The sequence below is a fragment of the Diachasma alloeum genome, unplaced genomic scaffold (assembly GCF_001412515.2).
Source record: "Diachasma alloeum isolate Michigan unplaced genomic scaffold, Dall2.0 Dall_scaffold_00493, whole genome shotgun sequence".
NCBI lineage: Eukaryota > Metazoa > Arthropoda > Insecta > Hymenoptera > Braconidae > Diachasma > Diachasma alloeum.
In genome coordinates, this window is record NW_021680626.1 from 320,205 (window position 1) to 346,834 (window position 26,630).

General features: G+C 42.6%; 2 protein-coding genes across 2 annotated transcripts; both read right to left on the reverse strand.

The window, feature by feature from the left end:
* Positions 1-3,758: 3,758 nt before the first annotated feature.
* LOC107042543 lies at positions 3,759-5,374 on the reverse strand. The gene is made up of 2 exons (XM_015263608.1): positions 4,760-5,374; positions 3,759-4,679 (listed from the first exon to the last, which is right to left on the reverse strand). Exons 1-2 carry the CDS (start codon positions 5,372-5,374, stop codon positions 3,759-3,761), a joined length of 1,536 nt encoding a protein of 511 aa, XP_015119094.1.
* A 335-nt stretch (positions 5,375-5,709) lies between these two features.
* LOC107042545 lies at positions 5,710-8,541 on the reverse strand. The gene is made up of 2 exons (XM_015263609.1): positions 7,674-8,541; positions 5,710-7,367 (listed from the first exon to the last, which is right to left on the reverse strand). Exons 1-2 carry the CDS (start codon positions 8,539-8,541, stop codon positions 5,710-5,712), a joined length of 2,526 nt encoding a protein of 841 aa, XP_015119095.1.
* Positions 8,542-26,630: the final 18,089 nt, after the last annotated feature.

Consider the following 26,630-nt stretch of genomic DNA (forward strand, 5'->3'; position numbering starts at 1 on the left):
CTTTGGAATTGGACAACATCGAGATTTATCTATGGAGCGACTCATCGGTAGCCATCACCTGGATCAACGGGGACCCTGCCCGTTGGAAGGATTTCATACAGAACAGCGTTCTTACGATACGAGATACCCTGCCCTCTGCAACTTGGAGACACATCAATGGGAAGGAGAATCCGGCGGACTGCGCATCAAGGGGTCTCACCCCGAAACAACTGGCGGAGCACCATCTATGGTGGANATGCAAGACACATCAGCCCTGACACCAGGACACTTCATCATAGGAGAAGCGCTCACGACAATTCCAGAGCCTTCACTTCAGCAGATCAACACAGCAAGACTGAACAGATGGCAAATCATCTCCCAAAGGCTTCAGAATTTCTGGGAACACTGGGACAAGAGTGCATTCATCGTTACCAGCAAATCTATCGGTGGAAGTAGCCAACGAACGAAGTAAAAATCGGTTCATTGGTCCTCATCATTGACGAGCGGGAGCCACCAGCCAAGTGGCCTNTCGTAGCACCATCTATGGTGGACAGGGCCATCATGACTTGTCCTGCCACCAGACCAATGGCTAGCATCATCAATGGACCTAGCATCATCAACAGAGGTATCATCAGAAGCGGCACAGGAAGCGAGGCCGCCCATCATCAGCTCACATCCAGTGCAGANTTCAGAATTTCTGGGAACACTGGGACAAGAGTGCATTCATCGTTACCAGCAAATCTATCGGTGGAAGTAGCCAACGAACGAAGTAAAAATCGGTTCATTGGTCCTCATCATTGACGAGCGGGAGCCACCAGCCAAGTGGCCTCTGGCTCGAGTCATCGCAATTCATCCGGGACAAGACAACCTGACCAGAATTGTCACACTGAGGAAAGGCAACCAGGAGACTCACAGGTCCATCCACAGGCTGGTGCCTTTGCCGATCAACGACGACCTTTTGGANTACAATTGGAACCAGACGAACTCGAAGAGGCGAGACTGTTTTGGGTCAGATACACGCAGCAGCTCTACTTCGAGGCAGAAGTTAACACGCTGAGGGACGGAAACCCCTTAGCGACCAATCATCGTATGGCAACGTTGACGCCATACCTGGATAACGACATCATGCGATTGGGCGGACGTCTAAGACGATCAACATTGGATCCGGAGGAGAAGAATCCAATCATTCTTCCCCGTCACTCGCCATTATCATCGCTCATCATCGCGGAGGCTCATCAACGGAGCTTCCATGGAGGAACTCAACTAACTTTGGCACACATCAGACANTCGAATTTTGCTCGCTCGGCAACCTTCGGGCATCGACGAACACGCACGAGGACGATCGTGCATGTCGTATCTTTTAGTACGCTATCGAACTTCATCGAGTGAAAGTGCCGAAAAATTATCGTACCTATTATCAGACAATATCGAATATCATCTTTTTTTGTTAATTCGTATACAGTCCACTCGGAAATCATCTATTTATTAAANGCATCGCGGAGGCTCATCAGCGGAACTTCCATGGAGGAACTCAACTAACTTTGGCACACATCAGACAGAGGTACTGGATCATCGGGGGACGAGCTCCAGTACGCTCCCACATCATCAAATGCGTAATTTGCGNAACCCGTAAACCCGAACCTCACTTTTCCTTCCGACCACCCGGCTCATCAAATCGTGATTGATTTCTAACATGTACTATATACCATTTTTAACCAGTCACATATGAAGTCGATGCGTGGTATCGCCTCATGAGAATGTGAACGCTTATTGTCAAAATTTATTATTTTCAAATTTATGAAGAATCACTTGATCAGGTCAACAAAATTGGAAACGGGGAAACTGCAGCTTCAATGAGATACCGGTTCTATAATTTTCCATTCATTAGAATTAATCAAATTCGAGTCGTATTAAATACACACTACGCTTGGTAACAGAAGGATCTTGTCCGTGAGGAGTTAATAAATCCCGGGGACATCTTTGAGAGTTATATTTTTTGGTTCCGGTGGAAATCATCCGAAGTATATATTCACAAAAATGTTTATCAATATTGTTTAAATGATTACTTTGTCGTTGATAAGTATTTTTTCGCCATCATCTTTACTTGGAATGAGAATATTTTATGGAAACAACCAAAGTAAATGATTATTAAAGAAAAAAAATTGCTCGCGGTTTGCTTCGAACCGCGGTGTGTAGTATATTCAGAGTCAGGAAAAAATTGAATATTATTCTTTTTTTTGGTTTTCTGAATACTTTGAGCAGTACTGTCAAATGTCATAAGATTTGTCGTATTACCTCGGTCATCGTCGTTGTCCTCACCCTCAGAAGTTTTGGCGAAATGTTGTAATTGAAGAATATTGAGCAACTATTATTTCAGTTCTTGATGGTATTTAATTATTTTCAATAATTCCATTATATTTTATAGTATATTTACGTAACAGAGGGACCTCTCCTTTGTAACATAGTAGTAAACAGGGTTGGGTAAGTAAAATACCAACAGGATTTTACCAAGCTTTCTACATGTGAAAAAGGTAGTAATTTACCAAGGTCCTTGTGAGGTATGACCGTTGCGATGTTTGACCCTCACTAGGCATGATCCTTGCGAGATATGTCCCTCATGACGTTTGACTCTTTGCCAGGTATGACCCTCGTGACGCTGGGCGTTTGCAAGGTATGCAACGTATAACCCTCGTGAAATTCAGTCATGAAGGTTACTATACAGATAATCTAGCTAAGAGGTGTTCTGCCAGCTATTCACCTTTTTAACCATTTAGAGATAAATTACCAGTATTCTACTATGTACCGTAGAAAACTCTGATTTTCAGTGAACGCCCCAACTCTGGGAGTAAATGTAATTGTTTCGGCGAGAGTTAAACAAACCGATGGAGAGCCGGGATTCGGGAAAGGGTTGAGAAGTTCACCAAAAAAATAAATGTCACTGTGCGCGTAGGTAGAGTCACAATAAAAGTTTATATTTATCATAACATATACACAAAGTCAAAGAAATGTCCGCGTCACAATGATAATTAACCGTTGACAGTTAATTTAGAATGAGTTAGAGAGCTTGCACGGTGGAGATGTTCACAATAGTTCACGATGTAATCGCGGAGAGAATGGCACGATGCACACTTGTCATGAGGCGATTAGAGAAGAAGGCGGAAGTGACGAGATGGGACAAGTGTCACGGCAGGTGCCGTCGGTCCGAATTAATTGGACATGGTCGGTAACCCAGGTCCGTGTCCAGGAGGTGCTACCGCTCGTGGTCAGCGGACCAACCTGCCGTGACGTGAGGCTGAAGCCTCAACATTCTCCCCCCGTCAGTAACTTGTTGGTGACCAGGTTCTCGAGAAAGCCATGATAGAGCCTGAAACACTAAACAGAGAAGATCAACAATGTCAACAGAGACCAGCTTCAAAATCAGCTGGTAGAGATTGGCAACGGAACAAGCTTAGAGATCGGCCGAGTTAATGTCGTCGTTGCTATCCTGATAGTCACAACTCTGGAGAGACCATCCTTCCCAGGGTGTAGAGCTGTGACCCGAGCTAGAGGCCACTTCGCTGGCGGGAACCTCTCATCGGAGAGCAGAACCACAGAGCCGATGCGAATGTCGTTGGTCGGATGATGCCACTTGGAGATGGACTGAAGTCGCTGCAGGTATCCTGTAGACCACTGCTTCCAGAAATACTGCAGCCTCTGCTGAATCAGTTGCCATCTTGAGAGCCGTCCAACGTTGAGATGGTCCAGGGAAGTTTCCGGTAGAGCTATTGGAACTTCTCCAATCAAAAAATGCCGAAGAGTGAGACACAACACGTCGAGAGTTCCTCGAACGTCAGTGTAGTATCCCGAATCATTTGAGAGAGATGATACTTCACTGATTTTACCGCTGCTTCCCGTTTTCCTCCAAAATGAGGGGCCCCAGGTGGATTGAAAGACCACCGAGTACCGTCTTGCAGGCAAACTGCTGTGAGATGCTGAAACTCCTTTGATCCAGCGGAGAACAACCTCTTCAGCTCCTTGTCTGCACCAACGAAATTCGTTCCACAATCACTGAAGAGGTTCCTGCAACGACCTCGACGACTCACGAATCTCCGATAGGCAGCAATGAACCCATCAGCAGAGTAGTCGGTGGCAGCTTCCAGATGAAGTGCTGACGTGGCCATGCAAACGAAGATCACTAACCAACCCTTTTGGGTTTTATAACAACACCCCTTCCACGTCTTGATGGACACTGGTCCAGCGTAATCTACATCAGTGTTAGAGAAGGCACGTCCTGGAGACAGACGTGCCGGTGGAAGCTGCCCCATCAGTTGCTGAGCACGTACTCTACGTTGGCGGGCACATTCCACGCACTTGAGAATGAACGATCTTACTGGCGCTCTTTCTCCAATAATCCAGTAAAACCTCCTGAGATGCGTCAACGTGAGTTGAGTCCCACTATGCAACGTTCGCTGATGAGAGTCCCTACTGAGAAGTTCAGCCAGCTCGGAATCTTTGGGAACGATCGCTTGTTGTTTACTCTCTGGGTGCAGGTTAGAGAACTTCAATCTTCCGCCCACTCGGAGAACACCTTGATGGTCCATGAAGGCAGTCAGTTTGGTCAACGGATGAGACCTCCCAAGTTGTTGACCATGATAGATAATGCTGCACTCCGACTGCAGATAATGAGCCTGAGCGGCTCTGACCCAATACAGCCTAGCTGCCTGGCATCAAGACTGAGTGGATCCACGAGAGTTTCACCTGGTTTCCTCCTCATCTGAGCAACAACACGTTAACAAATTGCTGTTATGCGCAGCAATTTGTAGAGAGAGGAGTACTTGATGATGAAATCCCAGAGAGTAGAGCCCATGGAAACGGTAAATATGGATGCGGGCTTCTCTTCCAGATTCGCTGACGGATCCAGTTTGGCATTCTCTTTTGGCCACTGAGAGGAGTCCAACTGCAGCCACTTTGGACCCATCCACCACAGCTTATGAGCACTGAGTTGAGCTACAGTGATGCCCCGAGAAGCACAAGCAACAGGATGCTCCTTACCGCTGATGTATCGCCACTTCGCTCCTGGAACCAGTTCCTGTATACTGGCTACCCTGTTATGCACATATTCCTTCCACCGGGAGGGATGAGAGCTGATCCACGCCAGGGTAACAGCTGAGTCTGCCCACAGGAACACAGGACAGAGGAACACAGGACACTTGATACGCTCACCTGCTTCTGCAGGAGCGTTATCAAGGTTGAATTGAACACGCACATACCTTGTGAGTTTCGCAAGCATGACTGCGGGGTTGAGCTCAAGTCTCGGGATGGTGAGTTGCTTGAGAGGAGCCTTGGTTTTAGCAGTAGCTAAAGGGACACTCACACCATCCGAACTTGTCATCTTCAAATATACCACCGCAGCCATCGTTGTTTGCGATGCGTCTGAGAACCCGCATATTTCCACCAGAGCATCCTTCTTCACTCCGAGCCAACGAAGAATGGAGATATTTTCAACCTGAGACAGCTCCTTACGGAATTGGGTTCACTTATCCGAGATTTGTGGTGAGAGCGCATCATCCCAGTCCAGCTTCTCAACTCAGAGACGCTGTAGGAGTGCCTTTGCCCTAATCACCACAGGAGAAAGCAGTCCCAGAGGGTTGACCAACTGAGCTATCTCAGACAACATATTCCTCTTCGTCACCTTTGAGGTGGCCGGAAGGTGGATTGAGAACTTGAATTGGTCTGTGTTTGGATCCCACTTCAGACCAAGAATCTTCGTGATGGCATCCTCTGCAGCTTATGATCCTGAGAGACACCTTCTGGATTCAGAGATCTGAGTAGAGACGGACTATTGCTATGCCACTTTGCTAGAGGGAAACCATCAGCTAAGCAAAGATCCCTCACTGGCTTGGAGACTTCCAGAAAATCACTCTCCTCTTCAGCACCACCACAGATGTCATCCACGTATCTTCCACTGGTCAACGGAGAGATTGCTAGAGAAAAACGATGTCCTTCGTCTGCGACCAGTTGGTTGAGAACTCTGCAGGCTAAGAATGGGGCCGATTTAGTCCTGTAGGTCGCGGTGGTGAGCTGGTAGGTGTTGATCTGACCTTGAGAATCTTGCCACAGAACCTGTTGAAGAGGCCAGTCCTCACGATGCACCTTGATTTGACGGAACATCTTCGTGATGTCCGTCATGAAAATGTACTTGCTCCGCCTGGATGAGAGCAGCACGTCAGAGATATTCTTCTGCAGTTTGGCTCCAGTGTGTTGGATGTCATTGAGAGACACCCCTGAGCTGGTCTTACTAGAGCCGTTGAAGACTACCCTCAGCTTCGTTGTTTCACTACTTTCCCTGAGAACACCATGATGAGGAANAATGTCATTGAGAGACACCCCTAAGCTGGTCTTACTAGAACCGTTGAAGACTACCCTCAGCTTCGTTGTTTCACTACTTTCCCTGAGAACACCATGATGAGGAAAGTAGTACATAGGAGTTGACGAATGAGCTTGCCTCTGAGCAGAACACCGAGTGGAGACACGAGCTGACTGCTTCTCCTCAGGGACCCTCAACCCTCCTGAAGCTGAAGCCCCATGTGCCAAGGTCATCCCCTCGGATCGACAGCCGAACTTCAAGCTCCCGGCATTCCCCGAACCAGTTAAGGCTGGAACACGCACCATGTGTCCCAGATCTTCGTACTCCTTGAGAAAAACACTATATAGCTGAAGTGTCTGTTGATCCCTCTCCATTTTCCGGAACAGGCTGGAGAGACACGCTTTAGCCCGACCATAAGAGTCGCCAAGCTCTGTCGGAGAACGTGCAAGAGGCAGGCGAATCACATAGCGCCCTGAACTGTTTCGTGAATGGGTGCACTGGAAAAACTCCTCACATTCTGCCTCTTCTTTCGTGAGATCACTATCTTCGGCTTTTGGGACCTCCTCCTGCAGCCAGAACGACGTGAGAAGGTCGTAGAGTTCCTCGTTGCTGACTGCAATGTGATTAGAGCTGGCCACAATTGGAATCACTGCTGAAATAGGTCCTAGTACCACCCAACCGAAGATAGTGTGCATTGCTATAGGGGAGTCTGAAGGTCTCTTGATGATCTGCGGCTCCACAATTGATCCGAAGAAATCCGCGCCAATGAGAAGGTCAATAGGACTTGGCTCCATGTAATCCGGATCAGCTAACTTCAGGCCCTCGCGATGGTCCCAAGCTTGAGTATCCGAGACTGAGAATGACGGCAACGATGATGTGAGATGGTCAAGAATGTAGGTCTTAATCTGAAGATGTTTGTCTGAGTGCAGAGACTTCAGACAGGACTGAGAGAATTTCTTTGAGAATGACCTTAATCCACCAATAACAACGACAGGTAGCAAAGCTGGAGACTTCAACAACCCTAGCTTTACCGCACGACTATCTGTAACAAATGATAACTCAGATCCAGGATCCAACAGCATCCGAACTTCACAGCAACATCCATTCTATGAAACGAGAGAAGCTAGCGCTGTTGCGAGAAGAACACCTGGTTTGAGTTGAGATGACGATTCATGAACTGATAATGCTACAGATGGAGAATCACTTGACAGCGACAGCCGTAGAGAACGTTCTGAAGTTACCGAAGCCGCTGTCGATAAAGTCGTTGGTTGAGAAGATCACTGCTGCACTGATGCAGGCCCCGGAACAGCGGACTGTATAGGACGAGTACCAGACTGAGACCACTGACCTTGAGACTTCAACTGGTCTGGTTGAGATGTCTGCAGAGGACCATTCTGAGGACGTGTGATGTGGATCATCGAGTGGTGACGCTTGTGACACACAACGCACGTCTTCGTGGTCCCACAGGCACGAATAGAGTGCTTCCCCAAGCAGTTGAAGCAGAGGTACTTCTTGTCGACGCACTCCTTCCTCTTTTCTGGCGACAACTGCTTGAATTTGGGGCACTTATCAATGAAATGCTCATCTTCACACATGGAGCAGGCATTGGCGGTCATGTCTGCCCATGACTGCGAACTCGACCCGCGAGCCTGTGGACCTGCACTGCCAGTTGAGACATTCAGCACCTTTGCTGGCTTTGCTCTGGGTGGTTGAGAGGACACACTCGAAGTTGGCGTCTTGGGAGCATGCAGAGGATTCAGCTCAATTCTCTCCCTAGGTCTTGCTCTGCTCAACATGAACTCCCTGAGTTCCGCGTACGTTGGAAAGGTGGTGGTGGATCCGTTCTTAACTTCCCACAGCTCCGACGTCTTAACATCCAACCGGCTTGAGATCATATGCACCAAGACGTCGTCCCAGTGCTCGACAGGGCGTCCCAACGACTTCGGGGCGTTGAAAGCTTCGGTGGTGGAGTTGAAGAGAGCATTAAACTCCTTGGCCGTACGGTTGACGATCCTCGGAGTGGAGAACAATCTTTCCTGCTGGGTAGAAATGAGACGTTCATTGTCATACCTCGCGATAAGCATATCCCAGGCTGGAATGAATGAGTCTTGAGCTACCGGCAGAGTTGAGATCAACTGCTTTGGCTCGCCAGCAAGAGAAGTCAAGAGATAATGGAATTTCTCGATCGTAGAGAGGTTATTGTTGCCGACGACCATCGAGAGGAAAAGATCTTTGAAGGGTGTCCCCTGAGAAGGTAGGCAGCGAGATCTTCGGTAACTGTCTTTGAGTCATCTGAGCAGATGGAACTGATGCAGCGGGTCGACGAAACGACTCCGAGAGGTCCGCGGTCTCATTAATGGCCTTGATTAGCCCAATGAACAACGTACGAGCCGTGGAGTACCGCTGCAAACAGATATCGTATACCCCCTGCTTCACGTAATCGTGCTCGAGCACCTCCGCGCTATCGTTCCCAGTGAGCAGCCTCGCGTGCTGCTCCTCGATCTGGCTCCAGTAATTCTCCAGAATATCCAGCTTCTACTGCAACTCCGTGACTGAGAGCTCCTTCACCGCCGCTAACGATGATTCCATGTAGAGAGACTCAATAAACTTTGCCCTACTGGCTTGAATAAATAATCTCCCTGCGAAAGACAAGCTCACCCGATAGCAAATACAAATTCAGCAAGCAGAGAGAGCACCAAAAAAAACCGTGGAGAACGCAACAGTGGAGAAAAGCACAGCCAATAGCGAACAAAAAAAAATTGAAATCAAGCGAAAGCACCAGCGATGTTCAGGGAAAATGAATAGAGGAAAATAATAAAAATAATTGACTTCCCTGTGAGAAGGTCTAATGGCAGCAGTGATGAGCGGAGGACTTCAGCAGGCAACGAGAAGGACGAGAGATCTGCTCCTGAAGTGCTGGAGAAATATGTCACGGAGCCCCAGGTTGAGTGACACTGACGGATTTGCAATTTTTAGTGGTGCGCACAAATGTCAATAGTCCGAGATGAACACCACTGCAGTGCTACGTCACGAAGGAGGAGCCGCGTGGGAGGAGTCGATGGGCGGAGTCGGTGGGTGGAGTAAAGGGGGTGAAGCCGACACACAGATTCCCGCGCTTTTCACCGACACCACGCGCACTGATGTTTTACTGAAAAACAATGTTCACTTTTCCCGATGATCCGGCTCGAAGGACCAAATGTTTCGGCGAGAGTGAAACAAAAAAAAACCGATGGAGAGCCGGGATTCGGGAAAGGGTTGAGAAGTTCACCAAAAAAATAAAGGTCACTGTGCGCGTGGGTAGAGTCACAATAAAAGTCTATATTTATCATAACATATACACAAAGTCAAAAAAATGTCCGCGTCACAATGATAATTAACCGTTGACAGTTAATTTAGAATGAGTTAGAGAGCTTGCACGGTGAAGATGTTCACAATAATTCACGATGTAATCGCGAAGAGAATGGCACGATGCACACTTATCACGAGGCGATTAGAGAAGAAGGCGGAAGTGACGAGATGGGACTTGTCGCGGCAGGTGCCGTCGGTCCGAATTAATTGGACACGGTCGGTAATCCATGTCCGTGTCCAGGAGGTGCTGCCGCTCGTGGTCAGCGGACCAACCTGCCGTGACGTGAGGCTGAAGCCTCAACAGTAATTATCCAGGTCAATCCATTCATGCCACATCTAGTATTCAAAACCATCTTCAGACTGGTTTGTTAATAATTGGTATAACCTTAGAATTCGAATATCTTCGAAGATACTATGTACTACTTTGATGCAAAAACGTATAAGGTTTGGAGTCTTAAGTTCACTATTGCTGTGGTCCTTTCTTATTATAGCAATCATTCTTGTTTTTTATAAATTTCAACGGATATAAGGTATTCCTTCTTCAAATCCCTCGTACCTTCTCATGACAATAAAATAAAAATAATTTCATCTGGATAACTTTCATTTTGAAGAATTAAAATGCTTTTCTCTCAATGAGGTAACGAAATTCTTGAAGGAACCAATAGTTACTGGTGAAGAATTTAATCCTCACCAACTATTGGCGCGACCCAGGACTTAAGACGAGGACGTAGTTGGTGGAGACTCTCAAAAAAAACATTAAAAACATTATTAATTACGTAAAATCATTTTTTCTTCTCGTATACCCTATCAGGTCTTTATGATTTGTTCTCTTCCCACTCCCCCCCCCAACCCCCTGTACTGCATTCGCCGAAGAACAAGGGAAAGCCACATTTAAGGGAAAAACCTGCCCAGGTACAGTCGTCTCTTGCGAGACTCCCGCTCGACAACGAAACCGTGAGATTTAGAGTGTCACAAATTTTGCCCCCCCCCCAGCCGGGAATCGAACCCGAGTCTCCCGCATGCCAATCCCACACAGCCACCGCCGCCCATTATTCATTACGTATATTCGAATTCAATCGATGGGCCTGTGGTTTTGGTGTATTATTGATTACCAAACGCTTTTACAATTACCCTCTGCCTTCAGAATTGATGAATGTTCATATGTCCCTGCTAACTACCATTTACCATAGAGCGTTCTTTAAAAAGTGTCGGCAGAGTTTCTAGAGGTCATGAAACGTGTAGAAATCATGACATTCCTATAATCGATTTTCGGGTTCATTAGAATAACTTCCTCTCTTCAGTTCGGATAGTGAAACCGTTCGTGATAGTGAAACCATGGAACACAAGTTTCCTGAATTATTTGTTTAATAAAAAATTCTTCGAACGTTGTTTCATAACATATTATTTCTTTTGTAATTGCAATTGACTCGAAAAGAATTGAAAGAAAAATATGCAATAATTATCAGGGTATACTGGACCAAAGTGAATATCGGAAAATTTCATTCTAATAGTGTTGTGAGTCCAACGGGCAAAATCAGTACAGTGATTATCAATTAGACTTATAAACTCTCAAAGCATCTAAACCTTCAGAAATTTTATTTTCAAGCGAGGAGGGGGTTGAATGAAAATACCTTTATCATGATCAGGACTTGATCCAACATGTAACGCCTTTGACCAAACCGGATTTGATTAGGGTGAATTGATTAGAACTTGATCAAGCCAAACGCACACGAAGCCGATGACGTATCCATCGGTATCAACAATAATTATCCACAATGATTAAGTCAAAACAGACTGGTGATACTCTATGTATCCGCCCCCCCTTGCACGCCATTTGGTATTAAAAAGTCGAGTCTAGAAGAAGGGTTATTAAAATTGAGATTAGGTGAATCGGATCCAAATCACATCAAACTGTGTTCAGGTAGCCTGATCTTAGGATGAGGTCATGCCTATCTACTCTACATCATTGCAACCGGACGAAGGTCAGTCTTAGATCAGGCCCACCTAATACAACTTTGATCAGAGTTATTGCCGGTGGAGGGCTTAATTCAAGGTTGGGTCCAACTCATCAGAAACCGATCAGAATGATTGCAAGCAAACTGACTTCTCGTTCGAGATCGGGCTCACGTAATTCAAATTTGATCAGAGCAATTATAGGCGGACTGCTTATTTTGACATCAGGCCGACCAAATGCGAATCTGATCAAATCAATTGCAGGCGGACGGACTTCAGTTTAAGATCGGGCCCACCTGATCTCAGCTTCATCGGAGTGATTACAGGCGGACGTTTTTCAGGATGGAATCAGCTTTGCCGGATCAGAACTTGATCAGATTATTACGGATCAGATCGACTAAATCAAGAATTGATCAGTTTTTTATCAACTACCATGTTATATACAAAATTGCTGATGTGTTTTTTTTCATATTTTCTCGTTTAATCCATCGTCTAAACGTCGACCTCGACGCGGTGAGGCCTAGTGTCAGCGGATTCTTCTCCAGTACAACGAAAAATCTGTACACGGATTTGCACGGGTACTCGGGAATAATGATGCTAGCAACTTTAACGGACACACCCCAACAAAGATTGCCCGGGACAGTCAGTCCTCGATTCACTGAGAACGGATCAAGATACAATTTTGGCTCCTACGTTATACTATTACACTCCCCTACGCCGAATTAGTTTCTTACCGAAATAGGCTTAACCGGTCGGTAAACCGTTCGGAGTGTTTTACATAGATGTTTCGCAGTAAAAACTTAATCTATTCCGCGGCAATTACGTACGCCTTCGTAGCCGCCTGTTGGAACGTATCATACTCTCGTGTCACTGGTTGGATTCAACTTCAACTTATCATCGTTATATTAGGTGTGATTCAATTTTTACAAGTTTTTCTTCAAGCTTAAAATTATATTTAAAATAGAAATATATTCGCGGTCTTTTCTGGTTTTGAAAGGATCGGATAAAAGGTTTCTGAACACGGAACGACAAGTATATGTAAATTATATAATCTTTCAGAATAGCAGAGCTTACGATGGCAACTGATAAACAGCACATTCGGCACTGCATTTTATATGAATTTCAAAAAGGAAAAAATGCTTCTGAAGCACGGAATCAATGTGTTTTGTTCTTGGAGCCGACCTTGTATCTTATGAAACGTGTAATTATTGGTACAAACGTTTTAGAAGTGGTGATTTCGATCTGAGTGAGCAGCCGCGTCCTGGACAGCCTCGAAAGTTTACAGATGCGGAATTGCAAGCTCTACTGGATGAAGACTCAATGCAAACGCAACAAGAGCTTGCAGCTCAGTTAGGCGTTGCCCGAACAGCTATTTCTGAGCGTTTGCACCAAATGGGAAAAATCCAAAAACTTGGAAGGTGGGTCCCACATGTTCTGACCGAACACAACCTAGGTCAACGTATGAACACGTACCTTTCACTGCTTGCCCAGCAACAAAAAAAGGACTTCTTGTGGAGAATTGTGACGGGTGATGAAAAATATATTTTTCACGAGAATCCCAAACGTAAAAAGTCGTGGGTAGATCCTGGACAATCCAGTACATCGACGCCGAAACAGAACATCCACTTAAAGAAGATTCTCCTGTGTGTCTGGTGGGACATGAAAGGTGTGCTTTATGACGAACTCCTGGAAACAGGTAAGACGGTGACTGCGGAACGCTGCGGCCGACAACTGAACAAACGAAGCGAAGAACTTGATCGAAAAAGCCCATTTACTGGGCAAGGAAGCAGGCAAGTCATACTGCTGCATGAGAATGCTCGACCTCACGTTGCTCGTGCGACTCGGAAGATCCTCTTAAACTTGCGACGGGAAGGTCTTCCGCACGCGGCATATTCACCAGACCTGGCCCCATCCGACTATCAATTGTTCCGCTCCATGCAGCTCGCCTTAGTGGATAAACAGTTTAAAACGCTGCACGATGTGCATAAATTCGTCGATGACTTTATCGCCTCGAAGCCCGCAAGTTTCTCTCGCGACGACATTCGAATGTTACCTGAGAGATGGCGCAAGGTCATAGAAAACGATGGACAATATTTCCAAGATTAAGTTCGTTGTTCTCAATTTTTTTATATTAAATAAATTTACTGAAAAATCTGTAAAAATTAAGTCACATACCTAATAATTATTGAATTAGAGATACCACCCTGAACTTTTGCTAGTGTGTTGCCTAGTGAATTCAGTGGAATAACTTTCTTCTTATTAACTACACAACTCCGCTAAGTTACTCTGGTGGACATTTGGACTCTAGCATCCGACGGCACCCTCCTACCTGACGAGCGAGGGAAGACTTTCATTCACCTGGCACATACAAAATTTTACTTCCTTCGATAGTTGATGATTATCAAATATCTACCAGGTCTGAATAATAAAAAAAATCTATACCGGGGGTGAGCCAAAAAACTATATTCATTAAAATTTTGTCCAAAACAAAATCATCGACCTCGCATACCAAAATTTCATCTGGATTATCACAATAATGTCTCAAATTACCTTCTACGAAAGATCAACTCCGTTGTTAGTTATCCGATATCAAACTCCGTTCAATCATTTATCTAGAGCCATACTATTGATCGTTGTATCTCATCCGACTTGCGGCATAATTTAAACGTATAATTATCTCAGTGAAGAAATCATATTATTCATGAGGTCAATAAATCAACGGGTAAAATTCTGTAGTTGTTAAATTCATTTTACGACCCGGCAAGTAACTTCTAATACTATTCGATTGATTAATAAACGGCATCAGCGACACCACCGAGTGAAGATTGCTTAGCATTCAAGGTAAGGAACCATAGGCATTGGACTCTCAAGCCAAGACCATGTGAATCTTGAACTTTCTAGAATCTTCCATGAATTTCTGAATCCATTTACAGGGTGTCCCATAGCATGTGACCAAAATAAATTGCAAATAACTTGAATACAGTAAAATGTAAATAATTGTTCTTTTTTTATTGTACAAGGAACATTCGGCAAATTACAATACAATTTGTTCCAAGTGTCCGCCATCACTTGTACTATAGAACTCTATTCTGCGTTCGAAACTGGTATAGATGCGCTGTATTGTGTTTTTATCAACAGCTTGGATAGCATCCCTAATTGCGTCTTGCAACTCTCCCACCGTCGTCAGATGCTTCTCATAGCACTTATCCTTGAGAAAACCCCATAGGCAAAAATCGCAGGGATTTAAGTCCGGACTGTAAGGCGGCCATTCCATGCCCCCATGGGCATAGTTAGGGTAACCTAAGCCTAAAACACGAGTGCCGTAAACGGAAAAAAGTATTTCAAATACTCCAGCAGTCCTGTGTGGGGCGGCACCATCTTGCATGAAGTAGAAATTCTTGACTAACTGATTTTTTCGTGCCAAAGAAAAGAAGTTCTTCTTCAAGAACTCACAGTAAATATCAGCACTGATTGTCAGACTTTCAATAAATTCAAGGGAAATACCCTTTATTGTAATTGCCGCCCATGCAGTGACTTTTTTCGGGTGTGAGGACTTGGCTTCAATAACGTGAGGTGAATCAGTCCCCCAAAGCGACAGTTTTGTTTATTTACTAAGCCACCTAAGCAGAAATGTGCTTTGTGCGAGAAGATGATATTCTGTGCCTTTATTTCCTTGGATTTAAAAAAATTGGCAAAATTGGCAAAATTGCCCACGGCGAGCCATCGCCTCCTCACTTAAAAATTGATGTACAGAAATTTTGTAGGGATGGAAGTTTAAAAACACTTTCAAGATGCGGTGAAGTGAAGTTTCTGGGACTTTCAAGGTTTGAGTAGACTTTCGAGGAGTATTATGTGGATATTTTTTGAAAGGTTCTTCAGTTGTGCGGAGAACTTCATCCGTGGTTACAGTACGTCAAGGACCAGGATGCTCATACCTTCTATCGTCTAGTGTACCGTACTAATCAAATTTCTTAATTATCCTGAGAATACCCATAATTGGTCGAAAATTGCGTCAATTTTCAACAAAAGAAGAAAACAAAATTTTTTGGTTAGTTAGTTCATTCACTTTATTTACCGTTTGAGACTCGAATCAGACACTCCAGTGGGTGTGCCATACTTAGAATAAAATACTTTTATAGCTGCAGTAGCTAAAGCTCCTTTTCGGTAATATGATTTGATGAGGAATGATTTTTGTTCGATGGTTAAATTTTCCATTTTAGTGTTGCAATTCCCGAGCGACTGAAGCATGAATGAAATTTGCGGAGAGTCTCCACTTCAACCATATATTAGACTTTAGACTGCACTGCCACTTTGCGGTATTCTATGCAATTTACTTTGGTCACATGCTATGGGACACCCTGTAGTTTTAAATACTTATGAGAGCCTGGGTTAAATGATTCTAAAATTGAAATTCGAATTATTCAACTAGGTTTGCACTGTTTAAAATTTTGCCGGCCGTGTTTCAATGTATCAAAAGATGTATGGAGTAAAAATCAACAATGTCTTGTAATTTTCTAAAACTTCTTTAACCACGTTGTAACACCTTCGACGGCTCTCGCTTCATTTCATTCTATGTCATCTTGTATTTTTCAGCTGCATAGTAGGAATGGCAGAACAGCTGCACCAGGCAGCAGCCCGTGGTGAAACTGCGCGACTTGCCCGCCTCCTCAGTGACGGTATTGAAACACTGCCGGATGAGGTGAGTCGCCCGCCCTGCACCCTCCTCCACTGTTCCACTCATTCCCTTATCGAATAAAGAAAAACGATTATTTTTACTTCGCCCAACATGAGTACTGTATCGAAGTGAATTTCATTCTTCGAAACAATTTTCTACATCCTCGAGTTATGTCGAATAGTCTTGTGGTTGGATAAAGTAAATATGCATGTGGTAAGAACTGGATAGCCCTATATTTTTTCTGAGGCTGAGGAGGTCACGTACTCTGAAGATGTACATTGGGGATGACATTGGAGTTATCATTCAATTTTTTTAGCAATGTACTCAGCTCCATTATTTTGTGCATAGTAACTACCATCGACGATGTGGTATTTGTGATCCAGATGAGGTTTTTTTTTGCCGGTCTTGTCCTTCCACGCCTATCTGCATTCCTTCAACTCCAGTGTTTAAGATGCAAAGATCATAATTCAACGGAGGATAATAAGCTGGAAAATCCATATTATTTATATTGCCAACATTGACGGTGACGTATTTAATACTATTGAGCTCTGCATCTAATAATATCGATCATATTAGTATTCTCAATGAATTGTCAATTTTTGCCTGATTTTTAAAATTCATCAACGTTTTCAATATGTTTCCCTTTGAGATATTGATGGAGGGTTTCGCTTTGTGCAAAATGCCTTGCTTGAGGCATCCCCTTCTGACTCAAATTAGACCAAAAATTCTGTGGATAAGAAAGTAATAAAAGTAATAAAATCCTGACAGCTGTGAGCTTCATGAGAATCGTTCAGGAGTCGCCTGAAGAGTGACTTCCAATCCCAGCTATGTCGGTGCTCAGAGAAACTCCAATATTGGATCATTGGCATTGCGCAGAGCTTCTCATTGTGTCAAATATCACAGGAAATATACAATAGACTGGAAATGACAATATTTGCTATAATTCCTGCTGGATTTCGAAACATCATCACTGTGATTAGATCATCGACTTTCATACAGAATATTCACGGGAGGTAACATGGAGGACCCTTAACCACGTGCTTACCATTTTCGCCTTCTGCTCGGGTAGGAATTTGGCATGTGGACATGACTCCTTTATCTTATTTCGCTAGGTTAGCAATGTACTATTACCATGAAGTGCTATCGCCACTTGAACCTATGAGCAACATAACGGGGTATTATTGAAACAAAAACTATTACCGTAATCCCAACAATCGTGTCAGTGGAATCGGCTACATTGAAGATGATAGTTCATTATAGTCCTCATCACAAAAAAATGGTCTTCGATGGGTATCGCCATTTTCTCGAATTTAGCTCCGACCCGACGGCCCCCTCCACTTAGATCTAAGACCATTCTTTTTTGGTGGCGATGAGATCTGGAACGTCATCGGTACATTCATCCTTCGGATTCCATTTGTATTACGATGCTTTCGAGACAAAACTTGGGCGAGACGTGGTGCTGGTAAATCAGGTATTTCAGAAATATTAACCTATAGAGTCAAATTGGACAATTTCAAGAGTCAAAAGACCTCCCTAACGTTCTAGCCGGATGAGCATGTTGCATCTGCCCACAGCGAGTTGAAAAATATCAAATACAAAATGTGAAGTGAATCTAATACAACTTCAGAAATACCTAAGCTAATGCAATGATCTTGATGAGCTGCACTAAATAGATGTTTAGTTAGAATATCAGCTGTCATTAACTGTGTAGATCAATACTGCATATTAATCTCCTTTCTCTCATAAATTTCTCTGACAAAATGATAACTTATTTTATGTATGTGTTCCGACTTAGCATGAAATACTGGATTTTTTACGAGTTTTCCCGCCCCCTGATTATCACATATCAGCATTGTAGGATTGATGCAACCAAAAATACCTAATTCATTCAAAAATGATCGTAAGAATACTGTTTTCTTTGCAGCATCAGACATTGTCATATACTCGGCTTCAGTACTTGATAGAATGACACTTCATTGCTTCTTTGACTCCCATGCTACACCTGCACCAGTCAATTTAAACACGAACCCAGTTCTAGACATATGTGTATCATGGTCACCGCCCCAGTCAGAATCAACATACCCAGGTAGTGATTCTCCAATGGAATTGAATAGTAAGCTCACATTTACAGTGCTTTTAAGATATGTCAATACACGTTTAGCTGCTTTTAAATGACTCAAATGTGGCTGTTTATTGAAACTACTCAATAAGCTAACGGAGAACATAATATCAGGCCTAGTAGAGACTGCTGCATACATCAGAGATCCAAAAATTGACTGATACACACCGGTATTCACTAGTTCCGTTCCATCATTAGCCATAATCGTGACCTTGGGTTCCGTTGGTGTCAACGAAGGATACGAATTCTTCAGCCCAAAACGTCTCATACTATGTTTGATATACTGCCTCTGGCTCATAGTAACTCTCGTCGAAACTGGATCTTGCTGAAATTCAATACTCAGACAATACCTGAGTCTACCCAAATTTTTCATTTTGAATCTCTAAATCAAGACATCTTTGACCTCCAGAAACGACTCTAGCCGGCTCGCTGCAACAATAATATCATCAACATAGACAACAATAATCAGAATATTATTACTCTTAATTTTTTATGGACATACGGATAGGAATTGAGCTGATTCATTCCACATAGGGCCAATTCTTGTTCAGACTCAGGAAACCACCATAGGTTCGTATGCAGGACTTTAACTTTCCGCTCCATTAGTGTTTCAACCTTGGCCTTGAATTCCAAAAAAGCCTCCTTCACCTCATCCTTCCTCTTCAAGAAGTAGACTTCCACCCAACGTGAACTTCTATCAATAAATGTAGCGAAATATTTAGCTCCACTCAGTGAAGAACTCAGCGTAGACCACATACATCAGAATGTATCATATCCAGTAATCTTAATTCTCTTACCTGTGACTCTTTCGGGAATGGTATGACGGTTTGCTTACCTCTGATGCAAATCTCACATTTATCTATGTTGTGACGTATTTCGCCCCTCTGCGGAAACGGAACGAAAATACACAGCCCTCGACGTCCAGATTCACCACCAAAAATTGTGCGTCAGATCGTTTTCTCAAAAACGAACAAAACTCGAAATCACTAACTATGACGAATCACAGAACAGCAGCCGATAGCTCAGTATTTCATCCGCGAAGGCGGCTGGGTTCAAAATGCTGCTCTGAATTGAATCCTGAAATGATTGGGTCCGCAAAATGATAATAACGAATTATCGTACGGGGTAAATAATAATTTAATTCAAAATTTAAAAAAACTAGAAGTTCGATTATAAATGCAATAACAAAACCTCGCCTCGGTCTCTCAATCTGGCCCTCCGAACTCGGGGAAAAAATTAACAAAGAAATAACATAACAACGAATGACTCGATACAACACAAGCTCTACCCCTGCGAATATCCGAAAATCAAATACTAGTCAAGATTCCAAAATTAAAATCAAAGAAGGTCAAAAGATAGTCAGAAAATAAAATAACCATTCAATTTACTCGAAGTCAAATAGTCGCAAGGTAGGGAACTCCTATTACCCCGAGCGCCCAGCGCGTCCATCAAAGGGCGATCGGGGGAGGCAACTCCACGTGAGTTTGAGAGGGGGATTGCCTTGAAAGAATAATAACAAAGAAACCGGCAACTGAGAGAAGATCAGCCGGCTACGAACTAAAACTCGAGCGCCGAAAATGCGCTACAATCCCACTTCCAAAAATCACGATAAAGTCCCAAACGAAAGATTATTTATACCGAAGGTAAAAGCGATGTTAAATCGGCCAAACGTTAGCCGAGAGACAGAAATAATAATCCCGAGGAAATAACACGACTGACCTCGAGATTCCAAACCGCCGGAAAATCGTTAATATCACACGGCGATGGCGAAATGAGAGTTGAATAAATGTTACAAAAATGCAGTCAAAATCACTGAATTCAATCGACGTTAATAAAATAAATCGCCAACAAATGGGGGATATCCAAGAGTAAAGATTGATTTGGACGCGGAAAAATATCTTCCTCTATCGAACGAGGAGTGAAACCCAGCTGAAAAATCATGGGAATCTCTAATGTCGTCAACGCCATGGACCAAGTCTCCGTTAAAATAAAAGGCTGTTTCACAACACCTGAGACACACGAATTAACAATGTTTCTTTTATAGAATCACCACTCACCGATAAAAGAAGAATACTTGTCGATCAGCAACCCCGAAAAGCTCCGCAAAAAAGGCAAAGGAGTCCTCTGACGACACTCGGGTCTTAAAACTATTAACTGTCACAAATTTTAACGAAATTTAATGCAACCGAAAAACTCGGCACAGCAGCTACTACGAGATCCAGGCGAGAAGTCCCTGTTGCCCGTGCAATTAACCCAAGCGATAACGCTCCAACAGGCGTCCGAGGCTCCTATTGGCCGAGCGTGACACGCGGAAATAAGTCAAATCATGTCTATTTCATAACGCGGGACAATAACCGATTTGGAGATAAGACCTCCCCAATCATTTCCATAAAATCATAATCAATTATTTCATCGTCGGATGCATTTCCTCCTGGACGTCCAACATCGGTCCAGATATCCTCCGATATTTCCCAAATCGTTAGCTGAGCCCTCCATTTCCAGCCTCCGTAAGCTGGCGCTGCCACTCGTCACTCCTGTGAGACTAGCTCTTGCGCGGGGACATCCAAACATCAGTCCGAGGATCCAAAACTCCTCTGGACTTCGGGGACCCGATAAAAGAGGCTGAAAACTTCTCACGATGATCCGGCTCCATCCCACGATGTAGTCCAATGAGCGATGACAGAATTAGAAGCAATATAACCAAAAATAAATTAGTATAAGGCCCAACAGAAATTAGTTTTGACTCTCGCCTCCCCAATGAAGTGACTTCCCGTCTGGAAATCCATAAACGCTGAATGGTCGAGGACAAAATTAAAATACCACGTTACAATGTATATCAGCAGTGCCAAGTATCTCCATCCCTTCGAACATGTTTTAATGATAATAAATTCAAGGCAGCTATGTTTAGATGACCATAACGTTGATGCCAATCGTCAATCATTCCCTTTTCTTATTTAGGGTATGCTGCACTCTCATATCTCGGGTGTACATAGTACAAGCCTCCCCAGCGTTTGGTTCTTACCATGACGTTATCTTTGTTCATAATAATAGCCTTATCCTGAGTCATCACAAAACTCTTTCCATTCGCTGTAGCTTTGGGAATGGAAAATAAATTTGTCTTAAGATCAGAGACATAAAGAATATCATATAGTTTGAACAACACTGATTTACCATCTTCATCAACGTTTAATAATACAATACCTTTTCCTTTGATGTCAATGCTTTTATTATCAGCCTACCTGACCGTTTGATTTTGAATGACTTCAAAACTTTCAAAGTTTCTGGAATGATAGCACATATGACTAGTTGCGCCACTATCCAAGAACCACTTATCCAATGCGAATCGATCTGCAATCAAAACGAATTCAGACCATCTTGATGTACTACATTTGCTTTTTGCTCATCAAACATGTTCCTCAAGCACCTCGCTATATCATGACCAGGTTTATTACATTAATAACAGATGATTGATCCTGTACGCTGTCCACTTGAATTATTATTCGTGGCCCTACTCCTAGTCTCATATCAAGATTCTGCTGTCTCTGCCCTCTCATAACCTCTTGAAATTTCGAGGCTGTCCAGGGCGCGGCTGGTCACTAAGATCGAAATCACAACCTGTAAAACGTTTGTACCAATAATTACACTTTTCATAAGATACAACGTCGGCACCAAGAACACTACATATTGATTCCCGTGCTTTAGAAGCATTTTTTTCTTGTTGGAATTCGTATAAAATACAGTGTCGATTGTGCTGTTTATCAGTTGCCATCGTAAACTCTGCTATTCTGAGAGGTTATGTAACTCACGTAGACTTGTCGTTCGGTGTTCTGAAACCTTTCGTCCTTTCCTTTCAAAACCACAAAAGACCGCGAAAATATTTCTGTTTTAAGCATAATTTTAAGTTCGAAGAAAAAATCTGTAAAAATTAAGTCATACACCTAACAAATCTAAATTTCCATATGGATAACATTGAAAGTTTATGAATAATTTGACATCTGCAATGTTACAGTGGTCAAAATTACTAGCAATTTTCTTATCCCTATTTTTTCGTGCAGTTTAGAAGCCCAGAATGCCATAAGGCGGCTTCTCGAGAAAAGTCACGGTTTTCACCATCCATACGTATTTTATTGTCTCTGGAAGCATCGGGTACTCATATAACTCCCATGATTTGAAGCTCATCGATATTGTAGGATCTTTCTGGATGAAATTGAGCAACTCTATTTTTTTAGTATGTAATAATGTCATATATCGAATCAATCACTCAATGTTGCTGAATGTGACTTCCACATCCTCCTACTCTGAATCGTATCATTATTGTCAGTATGAGTTCGGATTAAAACCTGGTCATGTTTCACATTGACCATAATTTTTCGATAATGTTCTGCGAATCCCAACAGCATACACAATAGGAAGGCATATTGAAGCAGCCTCCATTATCCACCAAACTCAATTTCTCTTGAACATTCAGCGATTCGGTGTTAATGGAACGAGATTTTTCATGAGAGCAGTGATATACACATTCTTGGCTTTATCAATCTCAATAGCATTAATTTCATATCGGATATGTTGAAACAGATAACAAATGGCGTTATTCACAAATTTCGTAAGAATTGCCTTGGAGTTATTAGATTTTAGTCGTTTACCAGTAATGTGCAAATGACTTTTGCTTGGTAAAATGCAGAGATCTTGATTTTGAACGGTGATGCGAATTTCGTCACTATTATCAAGCCCTGTCGAGACAAATGGTTGATGTGCATGAATCTCGTAGTGGGCAATGGTTTCGTCAAATACCAGTGGGATTTTATGAGGTGTATAACTTGATTCTCGGTTTTTTTCGACAAATTTGACATTTATTTATAGAAAAATGAATACAAATCCAATCTTGAAGATAATCGCCGTCACTTTAGATGCCTTTCTTCCATTTATCGGGCAATTGTCCGATTGCAGCTCGGAAAAAAGATGATGGTTTTGACTGAATGAAGTCATCAATGCTCTGTCGGACTTCTTCAGGAGATTGGAACTGGGTATCCACCAGGTGATGTTGTAGCGCCTGAAACTTGTGAATAATTTGTGAATAACGCCATTTGTCATCTGTTTCAGCAGATCCGATATGAAATTAATGCTATTGAGATTGATAAAGTCAAGAATGTGGATATCACTCCTCTCATGAAAAATCTTGTTCCATTGACACCGAATCAAAGTATTGCGATAGAAAATGGTGAATAGCTGAATGTTCAAGAGAAATTGAGTTTGGTGGATAATGGAGGCTGCTTCAATATTCTTTCCTATTGAGTATGCTGTTGGGGTGCGCAGAACATTATCGAAAAATTATGGTCAGTGTGAAACATGACCAGGTTTTAATCCGAGTTCGTACTGACAATAATGATACCATTCAAACAGAACAGGAGGATGTGAAAGTCACATTCAGCGAAACTAAGTGATTGATTCCATATATGACATTATTAGATACTAAAAAAATAGAGTTGCTCAATTTCACCCAGAAAGATCCTACAATATCGATGAGCTCCAGATCATGGGAGTTATATGAGTACCCGATGCTTCCAGAGACAAGAAAATACGTATGGACGGTGAAAACCGTGATTCTTCTCGAGAAGCCGCCTTATGGGATTCTGGGCTTCTAAACTGCACGAAAAAATAGGGACAAGGGAATTACTAGTAATTTTGACCATTGTAGCATTGCAGATGTCAAATTATTCATAAACTTTCATTATTATCCATATGGAAATTTAGATGTATTAGGTGTATGACTTAATTTTTACCGATTTTTTCTTCGAGCTTAAAATAATGTTGAAAACAGAAATATTTTCGCGGTCTTTTGTGGTTTTGAACAGAATGGACGAAAGGTTTTAGAACACCGAACGAGAAGTCTACGTGAGTTACATAACCTCTCAGAATAGCAGAGTTTCCGATGGCAACTGATAAACAGCATAATCAGCACTGCATTTTATACGAATTCCAACAAGGAAAAAATGCTTCTAAAGCACGGGAATCAATATGTAGTGTTCTTGGTACCGACGTTGTGTCTTATGAAACGTGTAATTATTGGTACAAACGTTTTACAGGTGGTGATTTTGATCTTAGTGACCAGCCGCGCCCTGGACAGCCTCGAACGTTTAGGAGGTTATGAGAGGGTAGAGACAGCAGAGTCTTGATATGAGACTAAGAGTAGGGCCACGAATAATAATTCAAGTGGGCAGCGTGCAGAATCAATCGTCTGTTATTAATGTAATAAACCTGGTCATGATATAGCGAGGTGCTTGGGGAACATGTTTGATGAGCAAAAAGCAAATGTGTTAAATCAAGATGGTGACGACATCGACGGTCATCAATCCTCTGTCGGACTTCTTCAGGAGATTGGAACTGGGTATCCACCAGATGATGCTGTAGCGCCTGAAAAAGGTGATAGTCAGAAGGTGCAAGGTCTGCAGAATACGCCGCATGTGGGAGAATTTCCCAGCCCAACGTGGAGATAACTTTCAGAGTTTCTTTTGCTGTGTGTGGCCGCGCGTTGTCCCGCAGCAAAATCACTTGCCTCGTACCACTACCAGTAAAAGGTATCTTTTCCTCAACAAGATCACTCAATTTCACCAGTTGGTTCTGATAATGCTCAGCAGTGACGGTTTCCCCCTGTTCAAGTATCTCATAATGGATTACACCTTTGGAATCCCACCAAATACAGAACAACAATTTGTCATTAGGGAACATTAGGATTCTAAGATCGCGGTTTTCGAGCCCGACGACATAAAATATCGTATGTCACACGGCGATAAAAGCATTATCTGATGAATGTGATTATAATCCTCGCCTTCGGCTCGGATTATAATGCCACCTTCACCAGATAATTTATTTTGATATTTATTCTAATATGAAGTAGACGGTTGTTCGAATATATCAATTTAGATGTTCTTGGTGTAAAAAAACTTCATGTCTGAGGCGTTTCTTCCCTGGCCATCATTACTGCACAAATTATGAGGCTTAATACGTATCAAGTATGATGAAAACTGAATAAAATACAACGTGTAAGAGTTTTCACAGTGAAGAATATATTGTACAATCTTACTCCAGGGAATTTACCGTACATTTAGTGAATATAAAAATTCCATGTTGAATAAATTCTTCAGTGACTATCAAATAAATTTTTGAGAACCACGAAAACAACTTGAATCTGATCAACATCCTTTTTTTGAGGACCACGAACTATGGGCTATATGCGTTGGACTAGGGCCACCCTCATTTTGAGAAACCCATACTTGGATTTATCATGATTAACGGAAGGTTGAAAAGAAATATAGACTTTCAAAGTCTATGAAATATTGAAATAAAGCAAAAATGACGTGCTTGGTTCGTTCAGACCAAGTTTCGGATACGCAGAGTTCGGGACTATTGGACGACACTGCATTGTTTTCGTTCCTATGCTAAGTTTCCAATTTATAATAATTTCTAATCAATTTTCAATTTTTATATACCTTCTGATGAATGAAAAATGCCACGAAAAATGAAAAAATACTCCCCTCGTAGATTGCATCATTATGAACAAATGGAGCGTATTATTCAGACGATTTTATGCAGAATGATTATGTCAGTTTGTAGAAATTTAAGTCAACAAGATTAAACCATTCCCAGGGGTGGTTTACCCTCCTGAAGGGCTGGTCTGGCGGAGATTCTGAAACACGTCGATATAGTTTTTCGATTTTGTATCAAATACAACAATTTTCAACAGGATCGCGCTAAATCGAGAGTTTTAAGCCCTAAAAGATCGATGAAAACACCTATTTTTGTTTAATAAAGCATTGAAAAACGAAGCCTTGTAAACGAAACCTATGTCAAAAAAAGCCTCTTCGAATGAGTAATTGAATGCAGAAAAAAATTCAGGAAATATTGCGTAGTTTTTGAGAAATTGCAAAAAAATCTTTTTTTTTGGGGTAAATTTCCGACACTATTGTCTGCTGTGTATGAGCGAATTACCAGGTAAAAAAATACGTAATCAATCATTTTTCACGTAGAAAAACATGTCAAAATGAATAAAATCGGTGAGGTACACCTGGGGACTTTTCCTGTAATAATACGTCTGTCTTTTAATATAAATCAGAATATTCACTCAGAGTGTTGATGCCCAAATTTCTCCAGATATTACAAGCGTGCTCATCATCTTTAGTAGTTACGTCGGCATTGGTCAACTGAGAATGAAA

Excerpts from the sequence above, each read along its gene's own strand:
- LOC107042543 (XM_015263608.1), bottom strand. The coding sequence starts at position 5,374 with ATGGCTGCGGTGGTATATTTGAAGATGACAAGTTCGGATGGTGTGAGT. Across the intron at positions 4,680-4,759 it reads ACAAATTGCTGCGCATAACA|GCAGCTAGGCTGTATTGGGT; the intron begins GCAATTTGTTAA and ends TCTTGATGCCAG.